We start from the raw sequence: 26780 nt of genomic DNA on the forward strand, positions 1-26780 counted from the left end.
AACCCAATATAGTAACGATTGAGTCTATATTCATTCCTTGCTCTTAATTTCTTCCTTCTAGGGACCACTGTTGTCTAGAATAATTAACTCCCAAGGTCCAGATGTTTTGTAAGAAAAAGAAACACCAATGGATATAATGTTAGCTTTTTTCCTTCCGTTTCCATTCTTCAGTTTTTCTGTTGCCACAATAACTGATATTTGCCAGAATTGTTCTACATGTATTCTTTACTACTTTGGCTCCTAATAAAATCCTGTAATTACACTAGCCCAGATGTCTTGTGTATGAACTGACTGAGGGGAAAGGCTGAGCGGAACCCAAAATGTATCTTCTGTAAATATTTGGCAAATGCGTCTGCTTTCTAACATGAATCCTTTTATACGAAAATTTCTGGATATGTCCACAAGAGAACGGTCTGATTTTCCACTCCATTCTGTAAGTTGGCAATCCTGCACTACCTGGGACTATGAGAAAACCACTGTGGGTAGCCATAATTCCTTGGCAATGCACCTCTGTGTTAGAGGTGCTCTTCACAATGATAGGGTGGGGTAGTGTGTAGAGCTTAGGATATGGGTTAATCAATTTCAACAGCCAGGTACATTTTTATGTAAAACAGCAATGTCAGCCTAACTTTTTAGCTGCTAGGATCATATTGACTGCCGTCACTCCAGGTCTATCCAACACAGCTCCCTCTGCCCTGCAGTAGGAGGCTGCAAGACAGTTCCACCTATCAGGGTCAGTGTTTAGTGGTGCTGTGAGGGGATATCAGCTGAAACTCACCATTCAAGTCATCAACTTCCCTGGACCCTAGTATCAGGCCTGTCGGCATCATCAGCTAGGCCCAGGAGTTATGCCTCCCTCTATATCTATTTATTTCTACAGGCATGCAGCACAGGACAGCAGCTAAAGGCAATGCGCCATTTTCTTTCATTCTTTATTTATGCAAAGCCCAACAAAGACCATTAGCTGTAGTTTGCTGGAGGATGTTGCGTACACCTGCCACTCTTCTTCTGGGGTTTTGGATATTATACCCAAGACAATTAATCTTTGTAGTAGAATTTGAGCTAAACATGCCTCCTATCACGTTCACCTGACAAGATACACCTCAAATTACTTTAAAATTAACTCTGACACAAAATCGAAGACATGGATGATAAATGTCCTCTTCATTAAAATGTTTAAAAGTCACTGAGCTTAGGAAACTCTATGAAAACCATACTGGGAATGAGGCCTACATGTTGCCGTGAGGCAGCAGATTGAGATGCAACATGTGATTAGCGCCAATAAGATTGGTATTGTTTGGCTCATTGATACCTGTCAACCATAGGGTCTGCAAACAATAGCTTTATGTTGCCTTATTGTTATAAGCTGAACCATCATGACTGGGCCTCAGTGGAGAAGTATGAGTGATCAGCAGAGATGTTATCCCTAATCAAAAGACTTCTCCATGGTCATATATCATTTAAAAAAAAAATTTTTTGTTTGAATCTCTTTATTACGTTTTTGTGGTTATCTCTTACATTGACAGCTCACGTGACAGTACAGTTAGAAAGTAATCTATTTCGTTGTACAAAAAGAATACATTTCCTATGTGATTTTCAACAAATGACAATTACAGTATGCAGCCGGGATCACCGAAGGCGATTCCCCGCGTGGCACCAGAATTACTACTGCACTTTACATTTGTATTGTACAGATGTCAATGACAACAGCTTGGTCCAATGTACATTGCAAGATTCTTAAATATTTATAGAAGAAATAAAAACTTCAACATAAGCTAGTGTGTCCCACTTTAGTCTACAAACCTAATGATTTTCAGCCTTGTCATTCCCTCCACCCACAGCCAGGAACGCCGATGCTTGCTTTTAATCATAGATGTTTGAGTGGAACCGCACAACCATACATTCGCTGTCCATATCCTAATAACACCTGTGTAATTGATGGGCAGTGTTTGTGTCCCCTTACCCGCTGCCCATGCCTCAATCATGGGTGTCCTCCTCAGGGGCCAGTATCGACAGTTGAAAATCCACAAGTATTGCATACCAGCTTTGCGCTACTGTGTATTGGTGCAGCCCCAATGTATCCTCCCTGTGTAATGCTGCACTCTCCGCCTGTGCCCACACAAGGAATGCTTGTATCCAGGCCTTAACTGAAGGAGGGTCTGGGCTCTTCCACCTAAGGGTAATAAGCCGTTTGGCAGTTATAAAACCTAGGTTAAAGAATCGGGAGGTGACCCTGTGCTTCTTGCTCCTGAGAAACAGCCCCAAGACGCATGGTTCCCAGATGTGTAACTCTGGGCGTTCTGTACAGGTGGATAGGCGAGATGTGATATCCTGCCAATAGGTGTGTAAAGCAGGGCCGTGCCATAGCTTGTGGAGTAGGTCCACATCAGCCTCAGCACACCAGGGACAAGCAGCGTCTGTCCAATTAAAATATCGATTTATTTTTTAGGGCATTAGGTATGCTCTGTGTATGATATAAAACTGTATGAGACGAAATGTTGCGTTACGTGGGATGTGTGTGGGTCCTGCCAAGATTGATGTCCATTCGCTATCTGTCCAAGGGCGACCGCAGTCTTCCTCCCATTTTGCTCGTACATGTGTGAGTGGAGGTGTTGTGTGCGTCAGTAACGATGCAGTTAGCCAGTGCTACCCATCCCCATAACCTGTAGAAATTGTACTACTAAGTGTGATTGCGGTTCAGTTGTCAGGTCGCTCCATGTTTGCGTCAGCGTGGCCAGCAGCGAGTTGAGTAGCAGAAATTGTCCTAGGGCAGGTCTGCAACCCCGCTAGTTCTTCATAGGTTAACAAGACGCCATCTCCATACAAGCCGCCCAGTGTGTGCAGCCCAGCCGCATGCCAGGATGTGAGTTCCGCTCCAGTTGTGATAGCACTGTGTCTTGGTGTGTCTAGAAGGGTCTACATAGGCGCATACAGGATCACCGATCGCATGAGATATAGGCTCCGCCGGAAGCAATGGTGCGCAACAGCAAGGATCCTGGTGCAGAAGTTTTAGTGATCGGATGGAATAGGTGGTGAATATTTGGCATTGTCCAGGCCGGTAGCGTAGTGGAAGTGTCGGACAACTGTAGGCCTGATAGCCATTTGGCCACCCATTGCAGTTGAGCTGCCAGATAATATAATTCCATATTTAGTGCTGCCAACCCCCCTTGCTTCATAGGTGCATATATTTTTTTAAATGTTACCCTACAATGCCCAGTGTTCCAAATAAATGTGCACATTTTTTGTTCAAAGTCACAGAAAGTTTCAGCTGGGACATAAGTGGGCAGGTTCGAAAAATAATACAACAGTCTAGGAAGGACCACCATCTTTAATAAGGCGATCTGACCCATTACAGATATTGGTAACATCTTCCAAAACCCTATTTGAGATCGAATGGAGGACAGCGCCCAAGTATATCGTTTGATGAGTGATATACGTGAATGCCCAGGTAGCCGAACGAGGTAGGTTGCCAAGGTACCACTATGCCATTAAAGACCAGGCCTGGGTCCGGGAGGTCTGGGGCAAAAGGGAAAAGGCAGGGCTTCCTCCAATTAACCCAAAGCCCCGACAGCCTCACAAAGTGATGCAGTGTTTCGGCTATCGCACACAGCACATTGCGGATGTCCCATAGGTATAACAGTAAATCATCTGCATACAAAGAGACTACATGTAGCCTATCGCCCAGCCGCATGCCCTTGTTCATGCCCTTCCTGCGAAGCTCTGCAGCTGGCGGATCAATCGCCAGGGAGAATAGCAGAGGCAAGAGAGGGCATCCCTGCCGGGTGCCATGGCCAATCTATATCAATTCGGATATTAGCGTGCCAGTTCTTACCCTAATGAGGGGCTGTGCGTATAACAGTCTTACCAGTTGTATGAAACGCGCTCCAAGACCATATTGGTGTAGTGTCGTGAATAAGAATGGCCATTCCAACTAATCAAAAGTGTTCTCAAGATATAACACCAGGCATCTGGCTCGAGCCCAGGAATGTGGTGCATATGTCTAAATTCGGAAAAAAAACACCGGAGATTTAAGGAGGTGCTACGTGAGGCACACATCTATTTTGATCCGGATGTACCAGAGTCAGAACTAATGACACCAGACGGGCTGCTGAAATCTTTGCCAGGATTCTGTAATCTGTGTTGAGCAGTGCAAGTGGATCTCTGTCAGGTTTAGGGAGGAAAACAAATAGGGCCTCATTTTGGGATCCCAAAAGGGCGGATGCCGATAATGCTCCTTCATACAAAAGTTTTAACTGTGGTGTGAGCAATGTAGCATAAGACTTATAAAATTCAGTTGGCAGCTCATCAGGGCACCGAAGTCTTCCCAGTAGCCAGAGCCCAAATACAGGACGCAATTTCTTCTTGAGTGATCGATTCATCCAGTTCCAGCTGCAGCTCATGGCTGAGGCACGGTAACTCTAGTGCAGATAAGAACAAACGAATCGCTCCTGGGGTGGCCTCAGTTGATGACCGTTATAAAACTGAATAGTGTTGTAAGAGTTCTGCATGCATCTCCTTTTGCATGTAGAGCAACTGGCCACTGGAGAAGCGGGACACCGCAATGGGTGTCCAGGTATCTTCCTGATGTGTGTTCTAACCCAGCAGTCACCCAGCTCGGTCAGCTGTAGCATCCGTGCGGGCAGAATGTGGCATGCAATTTTAGCATTGTAGTCTCTCCAATATGGATTTAAGTTCAGCCCGTTATTTCACCAGCTGGCATACTGCTGCTGGAGAATCTACAGCTCGGGTTTCTTCGCAGAGAAGCCTGTTTCTACCCGCTAAAGGTCTGCTTCAATAGATCTGTGTGGACCACATTGTGTACTTAAGCAGTGTCCCCAAATTACTACATTAAAAGCATCCCACTCTATGAGGCATGAGGTCGCTGTGAGATCATTATCCCTAAAATAGGTGATTATGGCACTGCTCAGAGCTTTTCGGAAAGAAGGGTCTTCCAATGTCTCCGGTTGCAGGCGCCACGAGGGAATTGCAGGTACCTCAGCATCTCATGATAGTTGCAAAAATTGTGGTTGTGATCAGAACGGGTCCTGCCCATATATTCAGTCCTAGTCACCGACAAGGCATTTAGAGATGAGCATACTAATCTGTCGAGGCTAACATGCAGTTGGTGTGAACCCGAAAAGTAGGAGTATATATTCTATCTGTGGGGTGGCGAAGCCACCAGACGTCTACCAACTGCCAGTGCTCTAGCCATTAGCGCAGCGCCCTTGCTGCCAGAACCGCGGGTGCCCATGGGAGCAGAGGAAACGAGCGTTCTAGGGCTGGATCAACAACACAGTTACAATCTCCACCTAGTAACCACGGTAACCCATGACAACAGGATAGTTTATTAAAGAAGGTGTCAAAAAATGGGGCTTGGTCAGAGTTTGGTGCATATATTGAGCCCAAGAGTATGTGTCGTCCTTCCAGATGGCCTTTCACTAGGACATATTGCCCCTTTATGTCTATAACAGTTTTGCCTGCTGCAAAAGGTGTCCCCGGTTTAACCCATATTAGCGACCCCGTGCCAATGCAGAATAACCGGTGGTGAATAGCTGTCCCCGACAACGTCTTTGGAGCCTGCTATTTCGGCGAGTGTCAAGTGTGTTTCTTACAGGAAGGCTATCTGGGCAGAATGGTGCTTAAGGTAGGAGTAAATAGAATATCTGCAAGCAGGTGTGTGAATACCCAGACATTTCAAGTGTATATATTAGTGGAGATCATTAGTATATCGGGAGATGGTCTTGGGGCGCGCGGCGCCTAGTGGTGAATGGATAGTTTGCATTTTGGCCTGAAAATTATTGCGACAGGGCCTCTGGCAGGATCACGTTTTGGATCCATCGTTTAACATAATCAGTGGCATCCTTTCCTTCCGTTCCCTCCGGCAGTCCCACCACTCGTATATTATTTCGCCTAAAGAGTCCTCTGCATCATCGGCTCTGCGCTCGAGAGCATGCATCTGGGCCGTTAGTTCACACAGTGAAGTCTCTATTTCACGGGTTTTGGGGAATACTTCCCCCAAAATATCCCCCATTGAGCGAGTCTCATCTGCCAACTTACAATGGTCCGCGTGCAGTAAGTTGAGATCCGTTATTACTGCATCAATTTTGTTCTCCAGCGAGGACCTTGTCTGTTCCAATGATGTCCCCAGCTTTTCCACCACCATGGGTACTGCATCTAGTTTGCTGCCCATTGAGTCGGTGGGCTCTGTGTCTGCAGGTTTGTTTAGTTGAGTGCATGTGGCCTGTGCATGAGTGGGCGCCACCAGTCCCAGAGCGCATGCGGCCCATCGCGCCGGACATGGAATCCAACACAGTCTCTGAACAGGAAAATACCACTCAAGGTTACAGCTGTTAGCCGCCATTGAGGTAGACCCTGTGTCTCTGCAGGAGCTGCAGTGGTTCGGGAGTGCGGGGGCAGCTCAGCTCCAGTAGGTGGCACCATCAGAAGGGTTTGAGGGGGAAGGGCAGCAGTGCTGGGTTATGGCTGCAAACATGGAAGGGTCCACTCAGAGGTGCCTTTCGAGTAGCAGTGGGCTGGTAGTGACAGTGGTTTCTTGTAATAAAGAGGTCTATAGTTGTGGCGGGGAGCTGGGTGCTATATTGCAACGTACCTCACCCCTTCACTTCCAGGCTTTTCTATGTGATCTCTAGTTACACAGGATTGGTGCATCCTAATCTCTCCATGTTTGAGATCACAGTCAGGGCCAGGTTTTATATCAGGGTTGGGGACACAGCAGAAATTAACTCGGACCTATTTGTATGTCTCGCTCAGTCTCGCCCCCATTGCCTGTCTCATTCTCATCTGGTCTCATGGCAGTAGCCAGTTGCTTTGCCTCCTATCAGGTGCAATATGTCGACAGACAGGAGCCTGTTCAAAGCTCGGAGAGTTTGGTTTCACAGTAGCCCGCTTCTTCCTAATGCCACCATACCCTTTGGGGACAGGGTATTGTCTTCCAGTTCCAGTACTTCCTGCGTCTAGGCAACACACCAGTAATTCAGATTCAGATCCAGGCTCACCTCTGTTTGCAACCAACACCTGCGTGTTGGGACGTCTCAGTAGCTACCCTGCAACTCCGCTGCTCGTCACGCCGGGCCTGTCCTCCTCTTCCAGCCCCCGCAGTGTAGGCCTCACAGGGGTCCAATGACACCGACCCCTCAGGCCAGAGAGTGCAGCGGCATTCAGTGGAACTGCTTCCATAATCGATGGTCCCCTGCAAAAGTTGGCCGATACACCCAGTGCCACTCCGCAGGGTTGCTTCGCCGAGATCACTCAGCAAGGCTGGGGCCAGCCACGGCATAATTTTCCCTGGTTCCACACTGCAACAGTCAGCCCTCCTCCACCTCAGGCCCCAGCAGCATGGACCGCTCTGGCGCCAGGCGACGCCAACCCCTCTGTGGAAATATGGATTTTTATGATCAGTTATGTCCCCTATCTTGGACCCCAACGGTTTCATGTATAAATCACAAGTACATGTATGTTCCCTCCAGTTCCAGTTATGAAGACGCAAATACATGTGCGTCCACCGTTAACATGTCCTCTTTCAGATCCGCCATGAATGGGCCGGATATTCCATTCCTAAGTACAAAAGGCCACCGGCTTTATATGGTTCACTTATGCTATTTTTCAGTCCAGGCAAGTAGGCCCTGATTCTGCCATCAAGCTTTTCCTGCCTTCTGCCTCTGAGAGCTCCAGTCTGAGCCTGCATCTGTATCCATGAACTTTGTCCTCATTCTCTGCGCAGCTAACGGTGCCTGACATCAGCTTGTAGCATGCCAAAAACTGTATTTCACCTTCGAAATTATCTGCTCCGCTCCCTGCCCAATGCATTCCTGTCTGGTAGTTTAAGTAAACATACTTCCAGCTACCGAGCAGAGGCCCGGCTTCTCTGTCTTTATGCAAGTAATTCATAGCCTTATTATTATGGAAGACTTCTGCCCTCGCATCTAGTGTAGACACTTAGACGCTTGTACACGCACTAACAGTCAGTATAGTCAGTATAGAATAAGATTCTATTCTAAGAGACCTCTCTTTTGGATAACATAGTTCTTTAAACATAGGATGTTAGATATGATTTGGGATTAGGTTGACTTGACCCTCCAGACATCTGTCGCCACATGTAGAGTTAAATGTCAAAATCCCCTTCACCCCCTAGTCGCACGTCAATCATACGTCATGCTGCTGCGCGCGCATTTCTGTCAAGTATTTCTGCTGACATTGCGAAATTCTTTCATGGAACCACCCTATTATGACATCATACCTGATGACGTTCTTTAGTTACACCCAGTTACGCCCACTTTTGCTACGCATGTATGTTTTATCTCTACTATCAATTGTTACGCCTCCTGCATTTGCTTCACTGTAATGCCTATTGTATAAAAGTGATTACTTATCAATAAAGTATGTACTTCACTTCCTGAACCTCCGTGGTGATGGAACCTGGAGTCAACGATTCGAATCGTCCATTGGAATAAAGCCCATTCCGAACCTCTAATATCACGGATTTTGCCTCTTATTTTACTGAGCTATATTTATTATTTTTCTGTATCAAATTAAGTCCCGGTAATTAAATTATTTACCACATGAATGGCGCCCGAATAGGGACACTTTCTCATCTCACGCGCCGGCGGTGCGTTGCAGGCCCGGTCTCCTGCCACAGCTGGACGGACAACAACGCGTACCAGCAGGATTTCCTGTATCTCCCTCCGGTCAAGCGGGGGCGACTGAGGCTGCGATCAACACCCAGACGAGGCGGTGAGAAGTGCGAAGTATCCCGACCAGAGCCTAGCTGAGAGAGCAAGATCCGAGGTATACAGAGGCCCACCAAGTTCCGAAGTTCCGAGGTTTCTGATGTTCCGAAGTTCCGAAGTTCCGAGGTTTCCGATGTTCCGAAGTTTCCGAAGTTTTCGAGTCGAGTCCAGTCCAGTCCAGTTCAGTTCAGTTCCGTTCCGAGGCCTTCCGTTCCGAGCTACCCGGTGAGTACTATTACTGGGGAGGCGTTCTGGCGTGCACATAAGTTGTGCCGGTCCAGACGGGTTTGGGTACACAAATCCGGTCTGCACTGTTTTAGCAGTGTATCTGTACTGTTTAGCAGTATATCTAGTATATCAAGTATATAAATTCAGAATAATTCAGTTAATGCCGAGGATTATGTCTTGTGATTAAGTTTTCTTAGATCGTCATCATCATTGTTGCTCATTTAAACGTTAAATGTTAAATGTGTTAATACGTCCTGCATATTGTGGTGTGAATGACTGTTCATTATTGTGTTTATTGTATTAAGTTTGTTCAAGACCAAGTATCAGATCAGTTCTCAATATGCCGCTCTTTTCGAAACTAAGACAGATCACAACTAGAAAAGGGGTACTCGAAGAAGCTGTTCCCATTCCTCCTAGGGACACTCCAGGGTACTTCATGTATCATAAACATGGCCTAGACGCCATATTATTTCTTGATCTATGGGTAGACTACACTAAGGAATTACCAGAAAGTCAGAGGTGGCCCGCAGCTGGGACCTGGGATGCAGATTGCATCGTGAAAGTAGAGGAAGAATTATGGAAAAGGAAAGCTAGACAATCACAGAAAGACGCCATTGAATTATGGCGTAAAGAATCGTATAGACGTACAGAAAAAGCACGTAGACAGGAAGAGAAGAGTAAGGAAAATTCAAATAAAGTCCGAGAAAATCTATTAATTGAAGAAGGTATACGAGTGAAATCAGAACAAGTAGACAGACAAAGAAATGCCCTTATGAATGGTATGTATCCCCTTCTGGCCGAGGGATTACCTAAGGCTACTCCGGAGATACCAAAAGACTTGCCACCCCCATTGTTCCCAATAAAAACGCATCCTAAGGGGCATCCTAGAACAGCAGAAGATGTTTTTCTTTCCTCATACTTAGATGACGCAGCTCCCGAGTATGCTAACTCCGCCCCACATAGACCGTCTGCCGGGGAGGTTCAACGCCAAGATCCAGTATCTGTATCCCTACAGCATCAAATCCTGACACAAGTTCCGGCAAGCACATCTGTTTCCACATCTGTTCCTACAGCTGCTTCTACAGCTGTGTCCACACCTATAGTTGCTGTATCGCGTTCAACGAATCCTTTCACGCCCGATACCCCAGACGGGGCTACCGGAGGTGCTACCAACATTTTTTCTACGCCACCCAGAATAAATAAACTTACTTTTCAAGAATCAGCACATCCACGTACCCCCAAACTCATAAATTCCCGCACGCTTAAGGAACTTCTTGTAGATTGTAGATATGACCCTGTGCCCGGAAAAGAGGACGAAATGATCCTGGCATCATTACGTATCAGACGAGCTGCGGTGTATTTAGGAAAGCTACCAGGAATGACTATGCATCTAGACAATATATATCACTTTGTCCAAACAGGGCGAGATTCTGAATGTATTAACAGAGCTATGGAATACCAGAAAGTGGAGATACAGGGGGAACTGTTACGTTTCCTCATAAATTGTGTAATCAGAAATCAAGACCGACCGGGGGTAGATCCGGAAATAATGCAAACTCTTACCAGATGGAGCCAGAATATATCAGAGGGGAGACATGATAGGCAAAAATGTATAATAGCCATGTGCCGAAAGATCCGTAAAGAAATAGAACGCTTACACGAAGAGAGATTAGCGGTAGATCAGTTTGAACAAAATGAGGAGGAGGAAGGATCAGGACTGCCCACAGGACAGTCAGAAACCATAGCCTATGTAGGTAGAGGAAGATCTTGTAATAGTACTAGATGTCTCACTGACCCGATACGTCCGATATGTTCAGATAATAACAGGAATTTCCAAACACCTATAATGAATATAAGGTCCCCCGAGCATTCGTTCCAAGCCGCTGACAAATTACTCCGAGAACGAAGGGGTTATCATTTACTCGATTCTATGGATGAACAAGAATTAGCCAGGTCAGCCGTTCATTGGGTTGACAGTCCCGGAAAATATGGTGATGTTACAGTAGCACACACATTTTTGAACCTCACCCCAGATGAACAGCGTTTAGCTGGGATTTATATGATTCAACAACTTCTTATACTTTATCAAAGTCAACATTCCGATCCTGGTCCTTTACCTGATATATTGACTGAATTACTCACGAATAGATGGAGAGGTTCAGGTACTAAGTTAATTAGAGATATACTAGAATCAAGAAAGCAGTACATTCTTTTTGTATGCCCAGAACATGTCTCACTGCCCATCAAGGAAAGAACGACGTATTACATGGACAGACAGAATCCCTTACGAGAAGTACACCCAATAAAGGGCGAGGACAATCAGTTTAAACGTGTATATGTATATACGCCCATATCGAAAATAGAATTGTTAGAAATGAAGAAAGTGGTACCCAGTCATGACAAAGACCCAGCGGGTTTTCACCGAGAAATTAAAGACATGTTACTCATGGGAGAGTATACCTATCCCGACATTATGACAATATTAAAGGTATTAATGCCTGCTGGCATTTATGAAAAACTCAAGGAAAAAGAGTGGGAGGTGGGAGACCAAAAGATAGACTGGACAGCATTAGAAAATGAAGAAAAGGCCCGAGGTCCAGGTTCGGGGCTTGGGGATAAAACTAAAGCACTACCAGGTTTACTAGTACAGGTACTGCCACGTTTATTAACCACGAAAAAGGAAGACTGGGGTGCAATCTCAGCCTGTAAACAAAAGCAAGATGAAGACACTAGTGATTTCTATGCCCGATTCGAAAAATGTTTTGGTATAAATAGTGGTATAAAAGCAAGTAGCGAGTCATACCCACATCTGTTTGTGACAAAATTAGTTGAAAATTCCTTGCCCCAGGTGAAGAACAGAGTATTAAAATTCGAGAGTACCTGGCAAGGTAATACCCCATCACAAATGTTACAAATGTTACAGTACCATTACAATAGAATTAGAGAGGAACAAGAACATGAACAGAAACGCATGAAAGACACAAAAATGAAAATGCTAGTCTCCCAGACAGTTCCAGCTGAAGGTCATAAAAAGGGTACGACACAGTCCGGTGATTCAGCAGGACCTGTAAAAGGGACATGCAACTATTGTAAACAACCAGGTCATTATATACACGATTGCCCAGTCCTGAAGCGTAATATCGCCACAGGTAAAACACAAGAAAGACCACGGCCACCTAGACAGGATCAGAATGAACAAGGAGCCCCGCAGCATGCGCAGTCCATGCCAGCTCCACAACAGTCTATACAGTTTGTGCCAGCTGCACCAGCGCTGCCTGTTGCTGCCACACAAACCACGACACGACAGCTGTACCAGACCGCACAGTATGACTATCCTGATTATCAACGATACGCATGAACCAGCCTAGAGAGGGAAGTTGACTTACCCCTTATCGAGGTCCCTGTAGACCAAGAAGGACCTTATGTACATAGTTAACTATTAGGCCAAGATAGAAAATTTTTACTTGATACAGGGGCAAGGCGAACAACTATAAAACGTAGTGAAGTTCCAGGGGCACCCCTCTCAGGCTCACAGAATATTTCCCTTGGTTTCTCAGGAAAACCTATTGTTAATGAAGTATCACAGCCTCTTCCACTTACGATAGGACCTTTGACCCGAACTACAGATTTATTGCTTACTAAATCATGTCCAGAAAACTTGTTAGGTATAAAAACACTGAAAGCTCTAGGAGCTATAATATGTTGTTCTCCGGAAGGAGTAAGATTGTTTTTACGTGATTTCAAAGGTCACTATGTGTCTCGAGACATGGATCCCCGACTGCAGACTTTACCTACACATTTATGGGCACAAGGCCCTACTGATGTTGGTTGCATGAATATTACACCATACCGAGTTACACTAAAGGCAGGAGTGGTACTACCACGAATGCGACAATATAAGTTACCACCAGATGCTGTAGTGGCTTTACTGCAAATTATTGACGAGCTCATTGTCCAAGGAGTGGTTGTGGAAACAGACTCCAATGTATGTAATTCCCCGATAATTCCGATTCTTAAACGAACAGATCCAAAGGCCCCGCCAGTATATCGATTGGTTATTGATCTGCGCGAATTGAACAAATGCATTGTGCCACAATTCCCTGTGGTCCCAGATATCTCGTCATTACTGACAGCTATTGATTCTGAAGCAACATTCTTTACTGTAATTGATCTCAAGAATGCCTTTTTCAGCGTCCCAATAGATCCGGAAAGCCAATACTTGTTCGGATTTAGTTTAAATGGACGTAGCTTTAAATTCACACGCGCACCTCAAGGATTTACAGAAAGCCCCAGCATCTATAGCCAAGCACTGAAACGAGAACTTGACAGTATCCACATGCCAGTCAACACTGCCCTGCTTCAATATGTCGATGATCTGCTGATCACCGCTAGAAGCGAACCTGAATGTGAGAAAGCATCACTGACAGTTTTACAATGTCTAGCCGAAAAGGGGCACAAGGTGTCCCCTTCTAAGCTGCAATTCTGTGTCCAGCGAGTTGTTTACCTTGGTCACTCGCTGTCCAAGGAGGGAAGGCAGCTTACACCAGATCGCATCCAGCTAATTGCAAATATGCCAATACCCAAGACACAAAAGGAGGTGCGGGCTTTCATAGGCCTCACTTCATATTGTAGGCAGTGGATCCCTCAGTATGCATTTCTAGCAAAACCACTCATTCAATTGACAACACAGGAGGCAGCCACATCGACTGTCCTCCCTTGGACTCAGGAACATACACACGTTTTTGAAAGTTTAAAGAAAGCTTTATGTCAAGCACCTGTCCTAGCAACACCATGTTACAATAAACAGTTTACACTCTTTGTTACAGAACGCGAAGGTACTGCCTTGTCAGTACTCTCACAGGAACAAGCAGGATCACACAAACCATGTGCTTATTTTTCTAGTACATTAGATCCCGTAGCCCAGGCTTTGCCTGCATGCCTAAAATCAGTGGCAGCAACAGCTTTAGCAATCAGACAAAGCGATGCCATAGTATTAGGACATCCATTGACAGTACAAGTACCACATGCAGTAGAGGTTCTTTTGAACCGCACACAAACACAACACTTGACTATAGCACGACTCACTGGTTACGAATTAACATTGTTTCAGCCACATATAGAAATCAGACGTTGTAGTACATTGAATCCTGCCACACTGTTACCTGTAAAGGGAACAGACCCACTTGCACATGATTGTATTGAAGTTATCACTATCACGACGAAACCCAGACAAGATTTGACAGACGTCCCATTGTCAGACCCAGATCTGACGTTGTATGTAGATGGTTCATGTATGAGAACAGGTACAGGAGAGTTAGTGGCCGCTTATGCAGTCACAACAGACACTGAAATCATTGAAACAAATTGTATAAATACCTTGTCCGCTCAAGCAGCAGAGCTCATCGCTCTGACACAAGCCTGTATTCAAGCCACAAGTAAAAAAGTCAACATATACACTGATTCACGTTATGCATTCGGAGTTGTACATGACTTCGGCGTGCTGTGGCGAGAGAGAGGTTATTTAACCTCTCACGGTGCCCACATTCAGCACGGACCCCTCATTCATGCCTTATTAGATGCAATACATCTACCCACTGCCATATCAATTATGAAATGTAAAGCTCATACGAAAGTTACTGATATCATTTCTCAAGGCAATGATCTAGCTGACAGAACAGCTAAACAGACTGCTCAAACTCAAACATCCGACATGACAAAGACAATAGTCCCGACGCCAACACATTGTATGACAGTTAAGGATCCCGCTCTTGACGTAATTGACATACAGACACATGCTACTCCAGACGAAATAAAGAAATGGACTGAATTAGGAGGGATCCAAACGGATCAAGGATGGATGACGAAGGAAAAATCTGTGTGGTTCCTTCCTGATTCAATGGTCCAAGTCATTATTAACACTGTACATAGTCCAGCACATCTAGGAGAAAAAGCTATGCTAGACAGCATCCAACACATTTGGTTCAACAAATATTTACGAGCAGCAGCTAAACAAAAAGTCCGTACCTGTATGATCTGTTGTCAGTTTAACCCAGGAAAAAGCATTCCCGTAGAACAGGGTGGATTTCAGCCTCCTGATCACCCTTTTGAAGTCCTCCAGATGGATTATATCCAGATGGAACGATGTCGAGGATTCAAATATGTTCTCGTAGTTGTCTGTGCTCTTTCCCGTTGGACAGAGGCATACCCGGTTTCAGATTACACTGCCCCGACTACTGCCAAACAGTTAGTTCGAGAATTCTTCCCACGGTACGGTTTACCACGTGTTGTCTACTCAGATAACGGCCAGCCGTTCTCATCCGAACTAATGAAACACGTTTCACTTTTGTTAGGTTATCAGTGGAAGTTTCACTGTGTCCGACACCCCGAGGCAGCAGGTGTCGTGGAAAGACATAATCAGACCCTGAAAATTAGATTGTCCAAAATTTGTAGAGAGAAAGGTGTCGACTGGGTAGTAGCTTTACCCGTTGCACTCTTTTACATGAGAATGGTAGCACACTCTCGAACAGGGCTATCCCCTTATGAGGTGATCTTCGGTAGACCACCAAATATGTGGGGGACGCCTATACCACGCAAAATAACTGATATTGACTGTAACATGCTGACAGATTACTTGGCTTCCTTGATGTCTGCACTACAATCTTGTCGTTCACAGGTAGCTGCAGCTTTTCCCGACAACACTGAGGTGAAACCCCATGACGTAATTCCAGGAGATTTGGTCTTAGTGAGGAACTTTGATCGGAAGTCTCAGCTGGATCCTAGGTGGAGGTCGCCTCAGCTCGTATTACTAACGACGAGGACAGCCGTGAAGATCGAGGGTCGAAAAGGCTGGATACATTCAAGTCATATCAAGAAATTTCATGGACTACCATCAGATGTAAACGACACACCTTGCGTGTCTTCCCCGAGTGACTCTAAACTTCCTTTGGTTGAATTGAATAGTCGTGAACTATATAAACTAAAACTCAGGTCTAACCAGTCAGGCAATTTGATTGTTTAAGTCCTCTCCAAGGTGAAGCGGTCGAATTTGTCTCTGACATGTATCCCTTAGACCTGTACAGAGAAAGAAACAAAAGGATAAAGCTGAAACGACATGCGTACTGTAAATCACTGCGTAGTCATTGCACAGTGACGTTATTAATTCTGTTTTTTCTAAGTCTTTTAATAATTACTGCAAGTATATTGTTGCACATATATTATCCTATTTCTAGACATGTTTATAATGTTACTGCTGAACATTCTTTTAGTGAATTACCTCTGCATGAGTTGTCTTATAGATTTGCGCTGCGCAATAACACGTTTATTAGTATGTTACATCATTCCCATCAGGTTAGCAATGCTACAAATTGTTGGATATGTGGCCGACTCCCTCCCTATCAGAATTATAAAGGAATTCTACCTCTCTTTCCATACCCGTTCACGCACAACAGCTCCTGTGGAGCATGGTTTAGTTTAATCAATTCCCTAGATTCGAATTCTGCAGTTTATCAAGACAACTGGGTATGGGGAAATTTGAACTTAGTTTTACTTAAGGTCTGCTACCCTAACAAGGAGGGACTTCCCAAAAGAACAGGAACTGATCTAGAAAACGAAGTGTATGGATTAGGTAATTTTACGCTTAATCTTATGATCCTAAATGTCGAATCCGAAGCTACTCCAATTTTGCCCGCCATGTCAGTATTTCCAGTAAAAGGTGAATTATGTGTAAGAAAAAATGGTTCCATACATATGGGCCATAGTAGATGCACCACTGTAATAGAATTTAGTGATCAAGGCAAGTCGACATTTAGAGCTTCCCGCCATTCCTATTTTATATGTGGTCGGACGGCATATATACGTCTGCCTCTAGATTGGGATGGTACCTGCTACATCGGATTCCTTTTGCCACCTGTTTTCCTAGCTCCTCCTGATTATCACAGAAATACTCATTTAGTACACAATAGAGAAAGGAGAGATCTCCCAATAGTCGATTATACTGAAACAGCATGGGAAAAATACACAGATTTCAATAAAGGTCTCTTTCCCTATATAGGTACCGTTACTAACAGTAAGCTGATACGTAGATTAACTAGAACCCTTGAAGCAGTAGTGAACGAAACTATTTCCGCCTTAGGCAATTTAACAGAAGAGCAGTCTGCTATGCGGATTGTTGTGCTTCAAAATCGTCTTGTCCTTGACGTCATCCTGGCCGATAGGGGCGGAGCTTGTAGGGTCATCGGATCAAGTTGTTGCATTTTCATACCAGAAAATTCGCCATCTGTATATAAAGCCATAACTCGCCTTCATAAGATTGTAAGCCAGATACATCAGAATCCAGGCACCTGGACTTGGTCCGGTTGGTTTTGGAGTGTATTATCTACCTTTGGATGGAAGGTCCTATCCTTCCTAGGTATTGGCTTTCTCATACTATTCAGTTGCTGTCTATGTCTGCAATGTGGACCAGCGATCTGTGGTCTGTGTGCCACATCGTGTATTCCACCACCAAGATTTTGTTCGTCCCAGAAGAAAAAAGAAGAACAAATGATGCTATATGAACAGATCAATGGATTGATGAAGATTGATATCTCTTGACGGGCAAGTAGGGGACAAGGAGGGAATGTGGAAATATGGATTTTTATGATCAGTTATGTCCCCTATCTTGGACCCCAACGGTTTCATGTATAAATCACAAGTACATGTATGTTCCCTCCAGTTCCAGTTATGAAGACGCAAATACATGTGCGTCCACCGTTAACATGTCCTCTTTCAGATCCGCCATGAATGGGCCGGATATTCCATTCCTAAGTACGAAAGGCCACCGGCTTTATATGGTTCACTTATGCTATTTTTCAGTCCAGGCAAGTAGGCCCTGATTCTGCCATCAAGCTTTTCCTGCCTTCTGCCTCTGAGAGCTCCAGTCTGAGCCTGCATCTGTATCCATGAACTTTGTCCTCATTCTCTGCGCAGCTAACGGTGCCTGACATCAGCTTGTAGCCTGCCAAAAACTGTATTTCACCTTCGAAATTATCTGCTCCGCTCCCTGCCCAATGCATTCCTGTCTGGTAGTTTAAGTAAACATTCTTCCAGCTACCGAGCAGAGGCCCGGCTTCTCTGTCTTTATGCAAGTAATTCATAGCCTTATTATTATGGAAGACTTCTGCCCTCGCATCTAGTGTAGACACTTAGACGCTTGTACACGCACTAACAGTCAGTATAGTCAGTATAGAATAAGATTCTATTCTAAGAGACCTCTCTTTTGGATAACATAGTTCTTTAAACATAGGATGTTAGATATGATTTGGGATTAGGTTGACTTGACCCTCCAGACATCTGTCGCCACATGTAGAGTTAAATGTCAAAATCCCCTTCACCCCCTAGTCGCACGTCAATCATACGTCATGCTGCTGCGCGCGCATTTCTGTCAAGTATTTCTGCTGACATTGCGAAATTCTTTCATGGAACCACCCTATTATGACATCATACCTGATGACGTTCTTTAGTTACACCCAGTTACGCCCACTTTTGCTACGCATGTATGTTTTATCTCTACTATCAATTGTTACGCCTCCTGCATTTGCTTCACTGTAATGCCTATTGTATAAAAGTGATTACTTATCAATAAAGTATGTACTTCACTTCCTGAACCTCCGTGGTGATGGAACCTGGAGTCAACGATTCGAATCGTCCATTGGAATAAAGCCCATTCCGAACCTCTAATATCACGGATTTTGCCTCTTATTTTACTGAGCTATATTTATTATTTTTCTGTATCAAATTAAGTCCCGGTAATTAAATTATTTACCACACCTCTTAGGCTTGGGAGTGCAATGATGCTTCATTGCTCCTCTTCCCAGCTGGGCGGTTCCCCGCTGAGGTCGCTCTAGTCCACTCAGCATGGCCCGCAGAGTCGCGCCGCCAGGATCGCACAGTCCGGTCGGGGCCAGTATCGGCTCAGCTCTCTCCGAGTCACTCTTCATTGTGCGTTACTCCCTCTAGGTCCACGCAGCACATCTCGGGCCCAGCCCAGCGTCAGTGTCTGCTGCCATCAAGGCTGCTAATTATCTCAACAAGCACATTATTCTGGCCACCGGTGCTCTCATCTGCTCAGCAGCATGTAAGGGGACGATAGGTGCATTCTGTGTTTATCCGACCCTACTTGTTTGCAAAGAAATAATGGATTAAGGGGGATTGATAGCGGAGCTTTAGAGGAGCGCATTCGCCATCTTGGCTCCCTGGACCACCTCAATGGTCATATCATGCCATATTGGGAATGCTTACCAGTCTTTACCGGGCCTAGCTGATTGCAAGATTTAATCTGAAAATTCCTTCAAGAAACTCTTAACATCACTCAAAATCATTGCTTCCTAGTTTACATATTAATCCCTGCTTATCTCAAAAACTTCAAAGGGCCTGCAGACTCTTTGAAATAGTTTCGACAAGTTTTGCAGCATTAGAGGGCTGACCATAAACATCCAGAAAACAAAGCTCCTCGTCTTAAATCCACCCAAAACATTTAGGAATTCTCTCTCTACATTCGACTATCTGGGAATTCGTTTCTCTGATTCTATGCTTTGGAGATCACACGTGCAGAAAATGCTCCTGTGCCATAAAAGGGTGGTGGGGGCCATTCTGAAAGAACATCGTTCTTCATCAACCAAACCAATCGCCCCCGCACTAACAATCTACAAGGTCAGAGCGGTAAGCTCGTCACTCTATGGTGCTGAACTGTGGGGCCTATCTAACACAGACCAGATCTCTAGATCAGAGAACAAATTCCTGAAGGACCTATTGATGCTCCCTCAGAGGACACCCACTAAGCCCCTTTTATACGATCTTGGTTGCCACTTGATTGGGGACACAGCAAGACTACGTCCTCTCTTGCTGTGGGCCCGCTTGTGGTTGACGCCAGAATTAGCTAATTACGCAGCAGGGCTTAGAGAGGTAATGGATATGGATGGGTGGCACAAGATTCACTGGTTAAAAGGGGTGAAAAAACTTTTATACGATATTGGGTTTGAGGAGGCTTAGATTAATAGATACTCACCACCGCCGAAGATAGAGATTAAGAAAGCCTACTGGCGGTGGGTTGCCATGAATGACCTCCTCAACCCTAGGGTCGGTAGACTTACTGAGGAATTCATGCTGCACAAACACACATTGCACTTTGAACCCTACCTGGATCTAATACAAAATCCTTATGACCGATCTTTGTATTTTAAATTTAGGGTAGGTATCCTTCCCTTGCGAGAATACACTGGGCATTGGAAGCCACCCCATCAAACTCCCTTTTTATGCCCTAGCTGCGAGGCGGCAATAGAGACACTTCCGCACCTTATGTTTGCCTGCCCCGCCTACAAATTACCTAGAAGGCGGTGGCTGAAACCTCTCTGTAGGGTGTTGGGTACTCGTGACTTCCAAGTAGCACTACGTATTTTAAGATCTGACCCAAGGGACCTACACGTTTGTGCTACAGCTAAATTCCTTAGATGGGCATGGAATATCAGAGCGAGAAATTTGAATACCAGTTCCCAAAAAATATAATGCTCAAATGCTTTACTTATTTTCTGGCCCAGGCATACTTCCCTCTTCAGGCATAAACCATACATGGATTCTAAATTTTTTAATGACTCTTAATTGTTTTTTTTCTTTTTTTTTTTTAACAAAGACTTCTTTCTATGTAAATGCTTTTAATACTGGTATCTTGGAAAATTCTTACATGTTTTTATGGGACTGTATTGCTCATTGCTTTTTAAGATATTTTATGTATCGAAATAAAGCTTATTGACTGACTGATATTAATCCCTGCCCATTCGTATAATTTCTGTATTGTCTGTGTTACTTCCCCTTAAACTTTACTCATCTTTTGGTGACTTGCGCTGCCTGTTTTACTGAATCCCATATACCTTTCTTTGCACTGTAGATGCCTTGAATTGATATTGTGTACATCGAAACTTACATAAAATGCTAGTGTAACATTGTGATTTGAAATATATATCTGGAGAAAACATTTTTGATTTATAAAAATAACAATCATTGGTAAAGCCATTAGCTCTTGCCTTTACGATATACTGACTTTGCCAACGTTTTTTGTCAATGCTGTGAAGCATTGAGAAAAATAAAAGCTTTTAAAAAAGGTAAAGTAAATGCTGCACTTTCATGCAAAATACCGTTTACCTTTTTATATCTGAAAATTGCAGATGTGGAAAAATCCCCAAATGTTGTACTCTTCTACAACCAAAAGGTCCCAATAATTAGGGGGAAAACGTAAGGGCATAGCCAGGTGCTCAATGTCTGCTTGTATAACTGTACAACTAATGCACTGTAATTCTGTCAAGCAGAAGTACTCATTGTTCATGAACTGTTGGAAAGTTGGAAAGCTGGTTTGCAGAAGGGCATCCTATAAGGGCTTCTGCTTTGATCTTTTGGTTAAAATCAGATTGACACAAACTTAGAAAGCATTTTGTAAAAAATATTTAAACATTATAAAAGTGTGTTTGTTGGAGTTTAGGGCACAATCTGGGAACTGAGCAAAGGCTACTGGATAATATGTGTGCCAAAATAAATAAAGGATAATTTGAACAAAAACAATCTCACTTTTTTCATTAAGTGCAACACTTGTGGAGCCAATAAATGACTCGACTTTTAGTCTAAGAATGAATGCCTTCATGAGTATGACTTTCTTATAAGAGGTCAAAGCTTGTCTGACTCAGCCTGACATATGCCGTCAGGTAGCACTGAGGCGGATGTGATTCAGAATAAATGGGTGATGGACTGCTAAGGTCTTAAAACTGTGATGATAATCAAAGAAAACATTTCCTCATTCTTCTTGGGTGGTGTAACTTCTAGTATTCCACTAACTCGATTTTAAAAGGAATCCTCTAGGTCTGCTGAGGTATGGAATTAGGGACCCTGGCATTAGTGAGGTGACGCGGGCCCCCTCAGCACAGTAGATAGACTAGGTTGGCACTGTGCACGGGCAGCGGGCCCATGGCCTGGGAGCTCCTGGCTGGGTCTGGAGGGGGGGGCCTAACATTTTGTTACGCCACTGACTGACGTAGGTTGCTTTTGAGTGCTCCCATAGATTACCTTTAGGTGAAAATTAAGAGTATGTGGGCCCTTTGAGTTTGTGATTCTCTAAAGGTGGCCCAGCAACTGGGTACAACAATAAAAATATGGTTTTCAATTAAATGTTCACTGTTTTGGAATGTTACTATTAAAGCTGTGACAATGACATATTTATGGCTTTTCAATAGTGAAAAGCAGATATATTTCAGAAATGTAGTGACATCTTGAACTGTCCATAGGTATAGTAATGTGTGTTTTCTGATTATTTAATGCTTGGTAAATGCACTTTGACACAGCCAGTAGCTCTGACTTTGTATGACTGCATTCCACGGTTGCTATAGGCATATAAGGAGGTAATAGTAAAAGTCTGCTGGTGCATAAAACATGAAAGCTGCCCCAGAACTATGGGGTCTAGACTCCATTTAGGGAGTTATTTCTGTGACCTTTCTTTACCTTGTGCCCATATACTTTTCAGCCCATTAAAATAGGTTCCCATTCCTTTTTTCACCTGCAAATTTGTATATAATTGTAATTTTGTGTGGAGTAGTTAGTTTTGTGTGTATTAAATAACTTTTTCTTTATGAAGAAAAAACACAGGCTTGAGACTGAATTATTGAATGTTATTTGTTTGCCTTCTGCGTTCTGAATATCTACCCTATCGTACATTCTTGAGTAAGCCTTCGACTGCTCGGACTTGCTATCCTGTGAGTGAAGTGCTAAAAAGAATACTTGATCCTCCTGTTTAAAGGTCTGAAGTACGGAGGCCCCAGGATCCCAGAAGCAAAAGACACCAGGTGCCACAATGTGCGCACACTAGCTTCTGATTGCCCCAAAACCCTCAGACTTGGATGTTCTCACAACCCAGACAAAAACATTTAAAGGTCATCTACCTACCCCTGTGGGATTACCACTCACGTTTTCAGAAAATAAAAATATATTGGCTCATTGCGATTTTATTTCAAACTTATAATGGTACTAAGACAAAGTTTGACACTTGATTCTAGCTTTTACAAAAAAGGCAGTTCTTCTGAGCATCACAAAAGTTTGATTCAAATGTTGTCTTCTCCCTTTTGAATATTTACTGCAGTTTCTGTAGGGAATCGTTGCATGCCATACAAGCTGCACAAAAGCACCCCTCGATAATTATTCAAAAACAAATATAGCCCACTACATGTGGATTGGAAGACACTTTGTTAACTCATTTAGGACTACCACACACTTTTCATAAAACCTGGTATTTTCAATAGAAAAAATCCCTTAGGATAAAGTGTAAGTAAAATCAAGGACAGGTCTTACCTGAATAAGATAGTGGGAGCATAAATTTAAGAGCTCCAGCAGCTGCAAATGGCTCCCCGCTGCCAGTACATCCTGAATTGCGCCCGGCTCCAGCAAAATCTAAATAACAAATAACAAACGTTGTTCCACTGAAGAATTAACATGGAAAAAACTCAATAGATTAACATTTGTATACAAAATATTCATTTATATACAGTTCTATCACATTTGTTAAGTGGTTCACTACTCTAATTCGCAACAAAATACTTGTAGATAATCTTGTGGAAACAACACTTGCCATATTAACTCCTATAGTTTTATGAAGTTCATTGATATTGTCCACTGTTCTGAAGTTTGACTTTTATTGTGGGAGGAAAAGAAAAGATACAAAATTGAAAGTATGTAGGTCCCTTGCAGGCAGGTGTGGCCTACTCCTTTAATCACTCCATTATCCCCTAGCCCCACACATGCACATTTACTTCACACCTTGCCCTCAAAGAAGCCTTTGAAATGAGACTGGAAGGTGAATATTTGCAATATCAGTATATGTGAATATGGTATTATAACCGTAGTAGTACATAACCTTTCCCGACTTTGTTGATGATTAATAAAATGAGCTCACATGTTGACAAAGGTCCCACCTTAGACGAAGGAAGGTTCATGCGACATAACGGATAAAGTGTCTTGAAACTCTGTATATATCTATATTGTATGTCGTTTCTTCAACAGGGTATCGCTTAGGTAAAATACCCGATGTCTCTCTAGCGCTTAATATTTTATTTTTCAAAATAACAGGTTGGGTAAATGAAAGTAAAATGTAAGTTTGAGGTATAGAGCGAAATGACGTCATATTCAACAGATAGCAATCCATCATTCCATGGATAGAAAGGTGAACGGTTCATCACTTTTGGGAGCAGTTTCATAAACTTAAAATTAATATTTAAGGAGCTAGGTAAAATCCTGTTGTTCAGCCTAAATAGAGACATACAAGGCAAATACAACGTACTCATTCACCAAATATCTCTTTGGCGAATAATGAGAGATTGTACAATAATAAGATGCATACAATAAATGTTATCAAAATGTTGACTGCCATTTTCAGACCGAAAAGGGAGTTCTGGGTTTCGGGTGAGAAAAAGGCAAGACTTTTAGCGTGCAGGCTGTAGAAAATAAAGAGTATAGTTTATAAAGTACAACAAACAGTGATGTTTATACATTGATAAAATGAGTTTTGCATTATTACTATAGAATGCTATATAAGACAGAAGGGAGAGCAAACCGGCGAAAAAAAGAGGACTTCCTCTTTAGTCTGAATAGCTGAGTTATCAGAAAATGACCTGTGGACTTTTGGCAAGCTGAGGAAAGAAGTAGGCATGACCTATAGAATTTCTCTTCAGATTTGTACAAATTATATTGCACAGGAATATGAATTCTATTATGTTCTGACTACAGCAGGTCAATTGTATAACCTTTTCACTAACTATCATGAAGCATGCACCGGTTACTCTTCTTCTAAAAAGGGATAAAAATGAGATGTGAAAGCTTTTGGATAGTTTTTCTTACAAATGTATATTTGAACATTATCATATCAATAATTGTACAGAGAATGTATAAAGTGATGAAGGGATTATTAAGGGGACCCAACCTGGCATTATTAAGAAAATAATGGGTGAAGCTGCCAGAGAGCTCTTGAACAGAATGCATATGTCGAGCACTTCAGGTGTATTTTGTCATCATTCCTATGACAGGCTCCATGACATTTCTTTTTTTTGGTCCTAGGATTGTAGCTGAGCCACTCTTTTTACTTTGTAACTTACATGAAGGCTGAGAAAGGCAGGTAATTGGTCTTAGCCGGCATTGAGGATAGTGACAAATTGAGAAACTGGAGTAGCACAGAAATGGCACTGAGAGGATGAGTCCCCAGGCAGGAGGGACAGAAAGTAAAGCTCAATTGAATTAAAGCCTCAATTGAGGCTGTCCCAAAAACGTGAGCTTCACCGGTGCCATATGGTCATTAGAGATGCACTCGTCATAACCAGTCCAACAACATCCTCGTTGCACAAGGACTGAAGAATGGCAGAGTACCTTCTAGGACACCAAGTCTTTGTAGGCTGTTTGTCTTGTTTTCAGCTTGAGAGACAGGCGTTTTACCCTTTCAACCTCAGTTTAAGAATCTGGTTGGCTGAAGCCAGTTGCCCTGGTTCTGAAATCATTTGACCCGCAACTAGAGCCCTTATGATCCAGCAAAATTGAATGATACCCTGACCTTAAATCCAAGTTCTCTAATTTCCACTGGTGAAACAGTGTATCCATTAAATGCCCAAACTCATACCAAAGTTGGTGACTATAGTAACCCTTTTCTATGACACAACCACCTAACGTTTAGTACCCCGATATGATGACCATTAGAAATAGTAATTAATCTCTCTAAATTTTGTCCCTTCACACAAGGCAACTGCAACCTCGTTTGTCTCATGTTAAGCAGAATGGCATTCTGGGAAAATCCCTTGCCACCTGGACCCTAAAATGATGGACGGGGCCAGTATGTCCTGTTAATCCTGGATGGCGGTCATTTAAGTGACTTGATTTTGAAATATTTTTTAGTGTTCCAGCCATCTTGATGCAGAACCACTGACTTGTCTATCTTTGCACCCAGAGCCAGTGACACATATAGCAGATAAAAAACACTGATATAAATGGTCTGGAACATTTTCCCTTTTCACTTGAATTTATAAACAAAATACGCAGGAAGAACTCTGAACGAGGTCTCAAAACATCGAGCCAAGGATTACAATGCATGGGGACACATCACATAGGCTTAAACCACAAAGTAAGGGGAGAAGATTGCTGAACTTGACTATATACACCATCATTATCATGGGTGATTTCAACATTAGGGCTGCAGAGATGCAAACATATGCTTTGCATTTTCCATACACAGACCTATGAAGCTAGCTGAGCTGGATCTTGTTACCTGCGGGTTACTGATAAATCTGTGTAGAAGTCACACTAAACCCGACTTGCAGGCAGGGTCGGACTGCCCTATAGGGCAATCAGACAGTGTCGGATGGGCTGGTGTGACAGGTCAGTGTGTGGATTTTTTTTTTGGTCTGCTGTTGATTAACCTGATATTGAAACAAACATTGCCAGCCGCAAGTTCAAATCCATAGATTCCTTAAGACATTTCAAAACACTTATAGAAGTTCAACACTGCCCAATTTGCAAACATGAGCCACTTTTTAGGTATCTAATTCACTAATGGCTACTTTTACTTTGGTACCTGGGTCTGTTTTACTGTCTCAGTCCACCCTGCTTACAGGATAAAGATTTTTTTTTTTTGCAGATTTAAATAGCGCAAACTCGACCCGAAAGTATTGGAGCACTTTACATGAGAACCAGTTACGTTACACAAGGACACATTCATTTTTTGGAAGGCACGGGGAGATTAAGTGATTTGCCCAAAACCAG

The 26780-nt window shown here is 43.4% G+C and overlaps 1 protein-coding gene across 2 annotated transcripts in view; it reads right to left on the reverse strand.

The window, feature by feature from the left end:
* KLHL32 (kelch like family member 32) overlaps positions 1-26780 on the reverse strand; it is an 816038-nt gene that overhangs the window by 476319 nt on the left and 312939 nt on the right. For both annotated transcript variants that reach the window (XM_085611126.1, XM_085611127.1), the window contains exon 5: positions 23334-23432. In XM_085611126.1, the coding sequence (XP_085467252.1) occupies positions 23334-23432 (99 nt within the window). The remainder of the gene's footprint in view (positions 1-23333; positions 23433-26780) is intronic.

Source organism: Triturus cristatus, chromosome 6 (assembly GCF_964204655.1).
Source record: "Triturus cristatus chromosome 6, aTriCri1.1, whole genome shotgun sequence".
Lineage (NCBI taxonomy): Eukaryota > Metazoa > Chordata > Amphibia > Caudata > Salamandridae > Triturus > Triturus cristatus.